Source organism: Trichechus manatus, unplaced genomic scaffold (assembly GCF_000243295.1).
Source record: "Trichechus manatus latirostris isolate Lorelei unplaced genomic scaffold, TriManLat1.0 scaffold00315, whole genome shotgun sequence".
Taxonomy (NCBI): domain Eukaryota; kingdom Metazoa; phylum Chordata; class Mammalia; order Sirenia; family Trichechidae; genus Trichechus; species Trichechus manatus.
The window spans coordinates 84,995-99,649 of NW_004444251.1; the positions used below are offsets into that span (position 1 = coordinate 84,995).

Consider the following 14,655-nt stretch of genomic DNA (forward strand, 5'->3'; position numbering starts at 1 on the left):
ACTGTTAGGTCCTTATATAAATCTGCTGCAAAGGTGACCTGCAAAGTTACAATTTACTGAAATGAGCCCTCGGAGTCTTGCTCAGGATCTGGAGCCCACGATGAAAGATTACCGATGTTTTCAGCTGACAAGCTGTCAGTTAGATGTACAGTTTGCCATAACAGCTCCAGACTATAAACTGAAACTCTTCTGTGAATTTTGCTGGATCTACTTTACAGCCACAGGACCAAGCACAGAACTCTTCCTTTGCTTCAGGAGATCCAGATGTTCACCTTATTGGAATGTCTGCCAGAAACCAGATTCTATCCTCTTGGAGGAAGTACAACCAGAATACTCCTTAGAAGTGAGAATGGCAGGATTTAATCTCACTTACTTTGGACATGTTATCAGGAGAGACCACTCCCTTGAGAAGGACATCATGCTTGGTAAAGCTGAAGGCCGCAACCAAAACCAAACCCACAGTCATCGAGTCAGTTCTGACTCATAGCAACCCCATAGGACAGATTAGAAATGACTCATAGGGTTTTCAAAGCTGTGGTCTTTACAGAAGCAAACTGCATATCTTTCTCCCAGAGAACAGCCGGTGGGTTCAAACTGCAGACCTTTCAGTTAGCGGCCAAGCATTTTAGCCACTCGCCACCGGGGCTCCTTGGTGAAGCAGAGGGTCAGAGAAAAAAAGAGGAAGACCCTCACTGAGATGGACTGACACAGAGGCTGCAACAATGGGCTCCAACATAGCAACAATGTGAGGATGGTACAAGACCAGGCAACATTTCTTTCTATTCTACACGGGGTTGCTGTCGATGGGAACCAACTGGCTGGCACCTAAGGACAACAATGGTTACCTTATCTTCCAGACTGTGGCATTCCAGAAAGGTAGTCAGTCAAATGTCAACCACAGCCTAGGCAGGAATGGATCTATACCACATATCAGCCTTGTGGAATGCTGATCCTCCAGAGCGATGGTTAATACAGAGTTGAGCACGTGTCATGAGCAGCGCCTATCAGACACATTTGGGGGCACTAACAGAGCCATGATAAATTTTAAGGAGTTAAAGCCTAGAGAAGCTGAGGCCCTTTTGGAAGGAGGCTGCTGGAAACTGAAGCCAAGGTAAAAGAGGAAAGCAAAAAACAAAGGAGAAAACAAAAGACATCTGATGATGATGTTTAATCCCTGGAATCTAGCTAGTCCTTGGTCTTTTTATTTTAATAAATGATTTAAAAAATAATATTGGAGTCATTATTTCCTGTCCTTGAGCATAGAGAATGCGACCTAGCTGGAGCTGGACTCACAAGGACACATCAACTGGGCCTTGAGATATAAAGACAATAACCAGGACAATCTTGGAAAATATCTTTTGGGGAATCTTTCACATAAACCAATCAAACAGCACACAAAAGACTTTCCACTCTTTTTCTATTAGCATTTCGTGAAAGAAGATTTGTTGAACCACGTGAAGACCCTCCCCACTGTCATTGCGGAGACCTGTACCCATGATTGTTAAGAAAGACAATTCAAAATGTGGGATCACAGTTTCTACCCAGTTCGTGAAAATGTGAAGCTTTAAATGGTTTTGCACTTTTGTAATGTTAGTATATACTGAAGATTCTGTAACATTCCTCGGACTTGGGCAGACATGGCTCTAGCAACCTGCTTGTCCGTTTTCCTACTTTCGCCTCTTTGAACACAGGCCGAATATAACTTTCTTTTTGCTTTACTAAAGTCCGTGAATTTTTTACCCTACGACATAAGGCAATAAACTAACTTGCGTGCTTAAAAAAAAAAAAAAAAAAAAAAACCCTTTGCCAGAGTCGATTCCTACTCATAGCGACCTAGAAGACTCGAAATCACTGCATTATTTTTGACGGTGTGAAGTTATGTAAACATACACGTCATTTTGATTTTTCAAAAGTTTTGCAGCAGATGACTCTAGATGATATTCAGTGGCACAGGCCTGGAGGGCAGGCATTTGCGTTCCCGATTAAAGGAAAGCCTTATCCTCTCTCCTCAGCGAATCAGCATCCGCATTGAAACAGGAGAAAAATGGTGTTGCTTTATTTTTGACTTTTTCCCCTGGCCTGCCAGCGGCCTGGTTTTAGAGATCCACTTTTATCTTTGTGTTTCAGGCTTGGAGCCCTGGTGGTGCAGTGCTTAAGAGCTACAGCTCAAAAGGTTGGCAGTTCAAATCCACCAGCCCCTCCCTGGAAACAGTTCTACTCAGTCCTGTACCGTCACTATGAGTCAGACTCAAAAGCAACGGTTTTTTGTTTTTTTTTTTTTTCAGGCTTGTAATGCTTTAATTCATTAAGTTAGCACTAACAGTGTTGAGTGGATGACTCAACAAATAAGCTGTCAAGAGACTGAATATACTGATAAAGAGATCGTGTCAAAGCTCAGGGTTGAAGGTTGAAGTTCAGCGCCTGTCACCTCTTAGGCGGCAGCCGTAAAAACAGGCTGTGTTTGAGATTACAAAGAAATTTGCAACACATCAGGATGTTTAGGAATTATATACCCTGTCTTTGCCAAATCCAAAATTCTTACACACTCCCTAGTCTGCTTCTACAACTCCCTTGCCATGTCCCCACCAAAGCCCCCACCCTTCCCCCGACCCACTACAAAGGAAACTCCCTACAGGGTTTTAAAGATGAACCTGGTCAGGTTCTGACCTTAGCAGTGAACTGAGAAGCTGTGCTCTGTTGGGCCCTCTCATCTGGATCAGGAAGACAAGTCAGCTCTGCACGGAAGGGTGGAGCCCTCGATTTAGGGAGGTGGTCCCGGAAGAACGAGCCACGCCTTAAGTGTATAAAGCCTCTCCGCCCCACAGCCGAGCGACCAGAGGTGCAGAGAGTGCCACGGGTCAACCCACTGCGTGCAGCAGGTAAGCAGCCACACAGGGAAGGGGCAGAACTTCGGGTGGATCAGAGCGGGGTGACCCCCGCCACCTGTGGGAGTGGGGTAACCAGGTTAGGGCTCCTCACCACGGTCGGTCCTGTGGTTCAAGGGTAAAGTTCTGAGTCATCCGGTAAACAGGAAAAAGCAAGCGTCCGGGCAGCCCCAGCCTCCTGGGGGTAGGTCGTGAGTGCAAGAAGTTGCATTGGACCACGTTTGCCTGCAGGTTCTGGGCCTCCTCCCCGAGACCTGCTGGGCTGAGGCCTCGGTGTGCTGGAGTCACCGAGGAACAGGCAGGACCCACTCCCTGGGAGCTTGGGATCTCTGGAAATCGGACTTGATCCAACAACTCGGTGAAGGAAATGCCTGATTCCACTTGGGCATGATAGCGTGTAATGGGACAACAACCCAATCAGAGGTTCTGAGACAGTTCACTGGGGATGAGTTGATTAGATTCCTTTTTAAAATACCATCTGGTTGCCAGAGTGGATATTTTAGACTGCTTCAGAGGAGGAACAGCAGAAGCCAGGAGAGCTCTCTCCAGCTCTGCTTGTGGACGCGTCACTGAAGTCTGTGCATTGTTTGACCTGGAGTAGGTGTGAGGGGGAGTCTCTGGGTGGTGGGCATGGTTACCGTTCACCTGCTAACTGAAAGGATGAGCGTTCCGGTCCGCTCAGAGGCATCTCAGAGGGAAGACCTGGTGATATCATTCCAAAAAACCAGCCACTGAAAACTGGATGGAGCGCAGTGGTCCTCTGACACGCTGGGGCTACCGTGAGTCGGAGCCTCCTCCTGGGAAAGGGGAAAATGGAGGATGTTGGTGTGAGCTGCTCCTTAGTGTCCAACTACTTTAGGCCAAGCATTGAGTTGTCCGTCCATCAGCCTAGCAGGCAATCTGTCCATCTGCCCATCTACTCATCTATCCCTCTGTCGTATTTTTTCTCTCTGTCTCTCTCTCCTTCCTTCCATTCCTTTCTCCTTCTCCATTTCCTTCTCTGTCTCTTTTTTTGCTAAATCTTGTAAAGATAGTCATAGAAACAAGTATATTGATCTATAAACATAAATTTTAAAATTATTATACACTATTCCAGTTTTGCTCTGCTGTTTATACCAAATCTATTTATCCAAAATTATTTTACCCAAATTATTTATAAATATAAAATTATTTATAACTCATATGAACCCTGTTTTCTATAGAATGGAGGCAGATAATACTTCCTAAAATCATTCCTAAATCGTTGTATCCTCAAAATTGCTAGCATATGATAGAATCTCAATATATGTTCAGTCAATTAAGAATTTAATCAGAACGTACAGAAAATACTTAGTACAACATAAAGTATATTCTCAAATGTGGATGGTATTATTAATACTATTACTCTTTTAGGATTAATTTTAAGATATTTGAAAATTTAGAACACTTCTCACTAAAAACTCCCACCCCCCAGAGACAGCTGGGATTGATATTCCCAATTCAATATGTTTAGATTTCTATGAGCATGTCAACTTCTGTTGGCCTATGTATATTTAATATAAGCATTTTTATGTTTACGTAGACCTGTTCAACCAGTTGCCCCTGAGTCCTTTCCAGCTCATGGGGACACCATATGTGTCAGAGTAGAAATGTTCTCCACAGGGTTTTCAAAGGCTGATTTTTGGGAAATAGATAACCACGGCTTTCTTCTGAGGTGCTTCTGGATGGACTCAAACTGCCACGTTTCTGGTAGCAGCTGAACACGTTAACCATTTTTACCACCCAGGGACTCCTAGACCTTTTTAGCCAGTCTTTTTCTCACTTCGCAATATGTAGCATGGCATTCTATGGCATCATATAATCTTCAATTTCCTCAAATGGAAGTCTATAATAAAAGTAACGTATGCTCGTTATAAATAAATATGTAAATGAATAACTATATAAAAAGCAATAGAGAACAGTGGACAATTGAAATTAACAGTTCCCAGCCTGTCTTCTAGAAATAACAGTTTACACTGTTTGATATCTATTTTCTCATGCAATTACTCATTTTGGGAATATTGACTGAACACCTACTCTGTGCCAAGCATTGTTCTAGGCTTTGTGGTACAGCGGTGAAGCAAAGAGGAACAAAAATCTTTGTTCTCATGGAGCTTGTAGTGATAAGTGATACAGTGAAAAAATAAACATAGAAGGAGATATGAAATGTTGGGTGTGAACAGGAATTTTACAGGAGACGGTCAAGAAAAATGTCTTAGACAAGGTGACGTTTGAGTAACGATGTAAAGGCAGCAAAGGAATTAGCCTTGAAATCTCTAGGGAACAATAATTCAGGCAGAAGAAATCATGCCTGGAATGTTCAGGGAATGGCAAGGAGGCTGATGTACTAGAGCTGAGAGAACCAGAGGAAGATTATTCAGGGGATGAAACAGTGGAAGTGAAGAGTAGGAGCACAACTCACGTAAGATCCTGTATGTTGTGATACAGACTTAGGAAAGTAAGCAAAGTGGGAAGCCACTAGAAGATCTGGAGAGAAAAAAAAAAACAAAAAAACACAATCAGTTTATATTTTACCAGGGACTTTAGCTACTGTGCTGAAAATGGGGAAATTGTGAGGCAGGGAAACATTACAAAGTTATTACAATAATCTAGGAAAGAAACGATGATGGTGTAGAGCAGTGTAATGGCATTGTGAGTCATGAGAAGTGATGGAATGATGGGCCCATTTTAAAAGCTTAGAAGATAGTCTGATGATCCTGATGTGGAGTGTGAGAGAAAAAGAAGGATCAAGGATGGTACCAATCAATGTGTCCAGCCTGAGGAGCTGGTAGAATGTGTTTGGCATTAATGGTTATGAAGAACATTGCACCAGTATCTGCTTTGGATAGTAATATTCAGATCTGGGTTTTGAACATACTAAGTTTTTTATGCCTATTTGGCATCCGAGTAGAGGTGACAAGGAGTGATTGGGTACATGGATCTAGAGTTTAGGGAAGAGAGCCAAGCTGGAGCTGAAATGTAGGAGTTATCCGCATATAAATGATATTGGAAACCTTGAAAGTAGAAGAGATCGCCTATAAGAGTGATACAGATAAAACAGAGACAAAGACTGTGTTCTGATTAGGGTTGCCAAATAAAATACAAGATGCCCAATTAAGTATGAATTTCAGATAAACAACAGATTTTTTAAAGGATAATTATATCTTATGCAATATTTCTTTTTTTATCTTCTCAAATGTATTTATTATTTACTGTGCTTGTTTTAATACATGTCCACAAAACCTTTTTTTTATTTTTTTATTGTACTTTAGATGAAGGTTTATAGAACAAATAGTTTCTCATTAAACAGATAGTACACATACTGTTTTATGATGTTGGTTAATAACCCCACGACATGTCAACACTGTCCCTTCTCAACTTTGGGTTCCCTATTACCAGCTTTCCTGTGCCCTCTTGCCTTCTAGTCCTTGTCCTGGGCTGTTGTGCCCCATTAGTCTCGTTTTGTTTTATAGGCCTGTCTAATCTTTGGCTGAAGGGTGAATCTCAGGAGTGACTTCATTACTGAACTGAAAGGGTGTCTCGGGGTTTCTCCAGTCTCTGTCAGGCCAGTAAGTCAGGTGTTCTTTTGTGAGTTAGTTCTACATTTTTCTCCAGCTCTGTCCAGGACCCTCTGTTGTAATCCCTGTCAGAGCAGTCGGTGGTAGCATCCCATGCAATATTTCTGTTTGAACTCAGTGTCCCGTATTTTTATTTGCAAAAACGGTCAACCCCAGTTCTTGCACACTTTAGAGTTAGCGGAGATGAGGGCAATCTAGCAAAAAAGTTTAGCAGAAATGATCAGAAAGATAGGAGAAAACCATGAGTGTGTTGTGGTCTGGAAACCCAGTGTTTCAGGACGAGAGCGTCATCAACTATATCAAGTGCTTTTTATAGGTCAAGCATGTTGAGAAATGAAAACGCCCATTGAATATAGCCAAGTAGATGCCATTGGTAAATTTAATAAAAGAGGTGTTTGTGTTGACTGTGAAACTACTTTGTAATAGACTCAAGAGAGAATGGGAAGAAAGAACTGAGGAAGTAGAGAAAATACTTTCAAAGAATTTTGCTGTAAAAAGACCAGAAAAATTAGATGGTAGCTGGATGGAGAGTTGCAATCAAGAGGGGATTTCTTTGAGATGGGAGCAATAATACCTCATTTGTATGCTGGGGGGTATAATCTAGTAAAGAGGCATAGACATGGGAGAGAGGGTGATGGCTGACGCTCTGTGCAGGAATAGGGAGGGGATGCACAGATGCAATGCTTTATACACTGTATATACACGTGATATATGAAAATAGGAATATATCCCTCCCCCATGTGAGGAATACCCATTAACCTAAGGAGTGCAAAGGGAATCCAATGTGTGGCTCCCCTACTGTCCAGAATTTTGGCCTCTCAGGTCCTGACAGCCTTGTTTGCTCTCCATTGCCTGAAATCAGGTACTTTGTGTGTTTTATCCATCTTTCAAAGTTGTTCTCAATGGAAGAGTTATGGCCGTAAGTAGAAGCTTCTCTCCTTTTCATAATGCAAAATTCCAAACATATTCAAAAGTAGACTAATTAGCAAAATGAGTCCCCACATACCTATCATGTAGCTTCAGCAATTATAAACTCATAAGCAATCTTGTGGAAACTATATTTTTTAAATTCCAGCAGTACATACACACAGACACATAAGAAATGCAGTGAATTCAGTGAAATTCTTTATTTTCATCAAATATCCAGTTGGAGTTCACATTTGCATGATTTACTTGTTGCAACCCACATCAGGCAATTTTCCTAACAAACTTTCAGATTCGCAAGAGTATTGTAGGCCACACTTGGTATCATATTCACTTAGAAAGAAGTGGGACAGAAACCATAGCTTGCCAGCTGGGTAGCATTAGGCGCTTCTCTTCCAGGGGAGTCCTTGCTGCTAGACCACCACCAAGTGACAATTCAGCATCAAGGAGACAAGATATGCGCTGAGCCAAGGTGGGAATCTCCATGGCTTAAAGGCCTCCTGCACCATGGGTGTTGTTACTCCATAGATGTAGCTTCCATGGTCCCTACAAGGGACATGTCCAATTATAAGAGTCGCCTTACTCAACAAAGGCCAAAACTATGGTGTTCCCATTAGATATTTATAGTGTCGTCTTTGCTCCTCCAAGTCCAGATACAATTTACCAATGGGGTTATTTTTGCCATAAGCAGTGTTGCCTAGCAACCTAGGTACCATGCCACCTTGTGAGGTTGCTAGGGGAACAGAACTAGGAAGTTAATCAGAAGTTAATAAAACATCAATTCATATGCATAAACAGGAAAGGGTTTTGTTACCATTAAAAAATATACTTCTTGAGTCAAAACTGTCATATTATAAATTACTGGGTATTAAAGTGTAAAATTTAGTAAACTTTGACATATGTTATATGTCCGTGAAACTATTCATAGTGACCCTACAGGACAGAGTAGAACTGCCCCACATGGTTTTCCAAGGGTGTAAAGCAGATTGCCGCATCTATCTGCCACAGAGTAGCTAGTGGGTTCGAACCACCAGCCTTTCTGTTAGCAGCCAAGCTCTTAACAACTGTGTCAAGAGGGCTCCTATGAAACTATTACCACAGTCAAGATAATGAACAAATCCATCAGCCCCAAATGTTTGCTCTTGCCCTAATGTAATTCTTCCTTCCACCCCTCCTCAGTCACCGCACAAGGCAAGTACTCACCTACTTTCTGTCACTATAGATTGGTTTGGATTTTCTAGAATTTGGTATAATATATACATGGTATAATACAGTATATATCTTGTGGGAGTAGAGGGTCTGGCTGCTTTCACAAATAAATATTTTTATTTTCCTCCATGTTCTGAGAATCAGCAGTTTATTCATTTTTATTGCTGACTACTATTGCACCGTAATCATATGCCACAATTTATTCATCTGTTCACCAGTTTGCTGGCCATTTGAGTTGTTTTCACTTGTGGGTTATTATGTTTGTTGTTGATGTTATTGTATGTTTGTTTTTACTGTATATCCATTTTAGGCAAAACGCAAATAAGATTAATATATAATTTCGTAATTCCTACTGCATGTCTTAGCTGGAATTCATTCAAGAGACATTCTCCTTCAATAACCCTTTAGTTACCCTAAAGTAAGTCTTATATGAGAAGGATGGAGTTTACTCTTGATTGAACTTCAGTTTTGGATGACGATATCTTCTTGCCCACAGGAACTACTTGGTGACTTGGTCAGGCTGCTTCCTGACTAATAGGACTCCAGAGCTGTGCTGAAATCTGGCTGGACACTCGAGAAACAAGAAGGTGCCAGAGATATCTGATGGGCTGTGTGCTTTGTCTCCCCTTGGAAGTGTCCTCTGCGACTGATGTGAAAAGAGAGAAACACACTTGAGGGTGTGCCACTTCCAAGGTGCTACATTCCAGGAAGGAGAGGGACAACTAAGGTCACCAGCTTCTCACTTTTCCTAGCTCCTGGAGAACCAGGCCTTTCTGACCTGAGTTTCCTCAGACCAAAACCCTCACTGCGCAATGGCGTTTGCAGTCTCCTTGGCCGACCTCCAAGCAGAGGCCTACTGCCCCATCTGCCTGGATTACCTGAGAGACCCTGTGACCATTGCCTGTGGCCACAACTTCTGTCGCTCCTGCATCCACCAGAGCTGGGAAGGTCTACGGGACATCTTCCCCTGTCCCATCTGCCTCCACCACTGCTGTAATGGGAACCTAAAGCAGAACACCCAGCTATGTAACATGACTGATATTGTTAAGCAAATTCCCACCATGAGGAGCAAGAGGAAACGGCAGGAAGAGAAACCCCTGTGTGAGAAGCACAACCAGGAGCTGTCCCTGTTCTGTGAGAAGGACCTGGAGCTGCTGTGTCCCCAGTGCAAGATCTCCAACCACCAGGATCACCACCTCATGCCCATTGACCAAGCTGCGACCAGTCACAGGAGGAAGCTCAAATACTACGTTGAGCTCCTGAAGAAGCAAGTTGGAAATGCTGAGAAGGAGTTAAAAATCCAAGTTTCAAAATCATTTGAATTGAAGATCAAAGTGGAAAATCAGATGGGGGAATTATACTCTGATTTTGAACAAGTTAAGGACGTTTTGGAAAAAGAGAAGGATGTAATTCTTTTCACATTACAAATTGAAGAGAAAGATATTCAAAAAAAATTAAGTGAAAGCAGAGTAATATTCTCAGAGCATATTTCAACACTAAAAAATCTGCTGGTTGAAATAACAGAGAAGTGTGTGCAGTCAGAACTGGAATTACTCACAGGTATTGAAAGTATTTACAACAAGTATGAAAACCTAAGCACTCCAACAGTCTTTTCATATGAGTTAAAGAAAAAATACATCAGTTCTTCTGAGCAATATTTCAACCTACAGAAAAAGATCAACTTATTTAAGGTAAATTTGACACTAGATATTGAAACTGCACACCCCAATCTTGTTATCTCAGAAGATAGAAAAAGTGTGACATTACGAAAGATGAACCCAAACTATCTTCAGAATTCCAAGAAATTTTCTTTTCTCCCAGCTCTCCTGAGTTCTCAGGGATTTGTTTCTGGCAGGCATTACTGGCAGGTAGAAGTAAGAGGCAAGGGTGAATGGGCCGTAGGCGTCTGTAAGGAATCTTTTCCCAGAGATACTATTACATCACCATCCCCAAAAGATGGATGCTGGCAAATCCGGCTCTGGTCTTACACCTTCGATGCATTAAATAGAATTAAATCCAGACGGGTTGGTATTTTTCTGGACTATGAGTTGGGAGAGGTGTCATTTTATAATCTGAATAATAAGACGCTTATCTATACTTTCAATGATACGTTTAGAGAAAAACTAAGACCCTATTTCTATGTTGGACCTTATTCAGACTTACTTACAATTCAGATAGTCAACCTGGAATGAAGAACTGCTTGAAAGCCATTTTTATTGTTTTTTTCCTTCCTATTGTACATGAATGGTACTTAGAATATTCTATAATTACTAATTTCTGGGATGATGATCTCAAATAACTATGATGTCTTGGATTTTGGTTGTGATTTTCAAGTAATTATGACATTACTTTGCCTATTCCACACAAATGTTGCAGCAAATAATTGTAAAATGCTTTTGCAGTTCTCAAATAAAATAGTTCAAACTTACAATTTTTTCTTAACATTGTTTTTTCAAACTTCCATGTGCACTTTACAACATCTACAATTTTGCTATCAATTCGTCTGTCGTGGTTTCCTAGGGTTGAAGGAACAAAACAACATTCTTCCTGAGGGCTCTGGGAAAGTAACTGTTCCACGCGTTTCTCCTCTCTTTGCCACCTTCAGGTGTCTGCCAGCAATATTTGACGATTCTTCTTGTTACTGGTGTTTGTTTTTTTTATGTATTTATTTTTCGTTTGTTTAGTTGGTCGTTTTTTGCTGTTTGTAGACATATCTTTACAGGGCGTCATCCCTGGAGTCACTGTTTGTCTCTGATCTGTCCTTGTTTTTTAAGACACCAGTCATACAGGATGAGGACCACCACTACTCTGGTATGACGTCAGTAACTTAACTGATAATATCTTCAAAGAATGACCCTATTTACAAACAAGGTCACATTCACAGTTCCAGGGGTGAGGACTTCGACATGTCTTTTGGGGGAACACAATTCAATTCATACCATCTCTATTTCTATAAATTCACCAGTTTGTTAAGTAAGTTGTTCATCCTATGCAATATATTGAAGAAAAGGGTTATTTGTTTCCTGTAATATTGGAGAATGGGAAGCACTTTTAATGTCGAAGTGTTTAGACCACTATTAAAGAGGCCAGCATTTAAAAAGAATGGTTAGGGGAGAGAGGGGAAGATGGGAAGGATGCATTGAATGGAATGTGACAAGTGATAAGGTAATGACTATGAAACTCCAGCGAGAGCTGATAAACTCTTGTCCCACAATTAACCAAGAAAGAAGTGGTCAGCTAAGCTTAATTGGTTCTTGTTAGTTGCTGTCAAGTTGACTCCAACTCATGGTGACCTCCTGTGTGCAGAGTAGACTGCTGCATAAGGTTTTTAAGGCCATGGCCTTTTGGAAGCAGATCACCGGGCCTATCTTTCAAGATGCCTCTAGATGGTATCAAACCGCCAACCTTTTGGCTAGTAGTTGAGCACTTAACCTTTTGTGCCAGCTAGGGACTCCCAGTTTAACATGTAGGATACTTGAAAAGTTGGTGGAGGCGAATTCTGCCAATATACAGATCATATCCTGTCAAGTAATGGCCAGGGTTACGACCTAAACAAATTACAATCTCAGAAATACTCTAGTGTACAAAAAATAGCACATTCTATTTTCTATTTTATCTCCTTTTATAAAATTTTTCAGTATTGTATTTGCTTTCCTTTTGTTCCGTATTTTATAAAACTATGCCCATATGCTACCTCAGAATGCTACATATCTATGTGTCTCAGTTTCCCAGTGCTGCTGTAACAGAAATACTACACACGAATGCCTTTAAAGATCAGAATTTTTTTTCTCAGTTTTGGAGGCCAGAAGTCCAAATTCAGGGCACCAACTCTAAGGGAAGGCTCTCTCTGTTGGCTCCCAGGAAAGATTTTTGCCTTTTTCAGCTCTTTTAGCCCTGGTATTTCTTGAATATCTTCATGTGGCATCTATCTTCAATCTATTTGTGGTTGCTTCTGGGTTTACACTGCTCTTTTTACAACGCGATATGGCTCAGAGTTCACAACCCTGAAAACCCTATAAAGCAAAGTTCTACCCTGCAACACATGTCATCCCCGTGAGACAGAATGGGCTCAATGACAGTTGGTTTTTTGTGTTAGTGATTAGCTTCTGAAGACACCCTACACTGATAAAGCCTCATTAACATGACAAAGAAAATCCTATTCCCAAACTGGATGGCATGCACAGATAGGAGAGTTAGGATTGCAACTTATATTTTGGGGGGCTACAATACAATCCATACCATATGTTACATTACACTGTGTTAAGCTGCCACTGTTTTAACTGATGTTTGTATTTGGAATCCAGTGTGTATATTGTTTATAATTTATGGTAACAGAGAGTTTTCCTTAGCATATCTCTGTAAGTTTTGCGTACCTCTGTAATTTGGGGAAGGTGACCAGGAGAACTTTTGAGAACCATTTCATTTGGGTGAGAGTAACTTCTATGTTGATCGGGATAGCTGTGCTGCGCTGTGGTAATCTCAGTTTAGCAAGATTATACCCATTTTTTAATAATATAAAATACAATGTGGATGAGTAATGCTTTGCTCCATTCGGTGGTCCAGGAATCGAACGTCCTTAGTCATATGATACCACACCATAGGGTCCCTGTAACTAGCAAAAGAGAGAGCGTGGAGATGGGACACTGGCTCTGAAAGGACAACACAGGAAGTGACATGCATTATTGCTCATGTTCTATTATTTTAAGCTAATTTTAAGGAGTCCTTGGGTAATGCAAACAGTTAACCACTTGGCTGCTGCCAAAAAGTTGGTGATTTGAACCCACCCAGAGACGCCTCCGAAAGACAGACATGGGCATTTGCTTCTGAAAGGTCACAGCCTTGAAAACCCTATTGAAAAGTTCCACTCTGCACACATGGGGTAACTATGAGTTGGAATCTACTGGATGGCAACTAACAACAACCACTTATCTACAGTTTACAACCCAGCACAGCCCAAAAGAACTTTCTACAGCGGCAGACATTTTCTGTGTGTGTGCGGTCCTATATGGTAGCCACTAGTTGTATGTGGATATTGAACACTTCAAATGTGGCTAAAGTGACTGAGGAATTAAGTTCATACTTTTTTTTGTTACTTTGAATTAATTCAAATTTAAAATGCTTAGATAGTGGCAACTTTATTGTACAGTCTCCTCCAGAGCTGGCAGAGAGAGAAAGACTTCCCCTAGAGTTGGCACCCAGAATTTGGACTTCTAGCCTCTTAAACTGTGAGAAAAGAAATTTCTGTTTGTTAAAGCCGCTGACTTGTGGTATTTCTGTTATAGCTGCACAAGATAACTAAGTCCCCTTCCAATATGGTTATTCCAATTTACTCTTTAACAACAGTGTGTGAGACAATATTTACCGTTTACTCTTTCCAAACATAGAGAGTTAATTGTATTAATCTGTCATTAAAAAGGCAAATTTTTTTTCCCCTGGAATTTCTTCAGTTACTGGTGGTGTTCAACATCCTCTCATTTATTACCTTTTTGAATTATTCATGAATCGCCTGTTCATACACTTACCAACTTATCTGTTGAAGTGTGTTAATATTTTTTTGTCCATCTTGTCCCTGAAAATTTTTCATACATTTTTGTATTTGAGTCTTGAATTTGTCAATCTTTTCCATTTCTACTTCCTTTCTATATTCCTAACAAGGTTCTTATCTACTCCAGGGTTACAACTATTTCCATGAATATATTTTCATTTTTTATAATTAAAAAAGTTAGACTTATTAAAAACAAAAACTGACAAGTAACAACTGTCTATTTATTACTACAGATTTGTCTCTAAGCCCATAGAAGCATTTATTACCTTATTTTGTAATGTATAGTGAAATATTTATGATATACGAAAAGGTATACAGAATAAAAAGCCTTCACCTACATATTCACCACCCAATTTAGGAGTCAAATAATTACCAATGTAGTGGAAGCCCCCTTTGTACCTCTTTCCAGTAACATCACCCTCCTCTTCATCCTCTGATAAACACGATTCTAATTTTGGTTTTCATTCTTACACAATCAATGTGGGATTCATCCCTA

The 14,655-nt window shown here is 40.8% G+C and overlaps 1 protein-coding gene across 1 annotated transcript; it reads left to right on the top strand.

Moving 5' to 3' along the window:
- Nucleotides 1-2,847: 2,847 nt before the first annotated feature.
- On the top strand, nt 2,848-11,226 carry LOC101361841 (putative tripartite motif-containing protein 75). The gene is made up of 2 exons (XM_004390644.2): nt 2,848-2,879; nt 9,111-11,226. Exon 2 carries the CDS (start codon nt 9,427-9,429, stop codon nt 10,804-10,806), a length of 1,380 nt encoding a protein of 459 aa, XP_004390701.1. The 5' UTR covers nt 2,848-2,879; nt 9,111-9,426; the 3' UTR covers nt 10,807-11,226.
- Nucleotides 11,227-14,655: the final 3,429 nt, after the last annotated feature.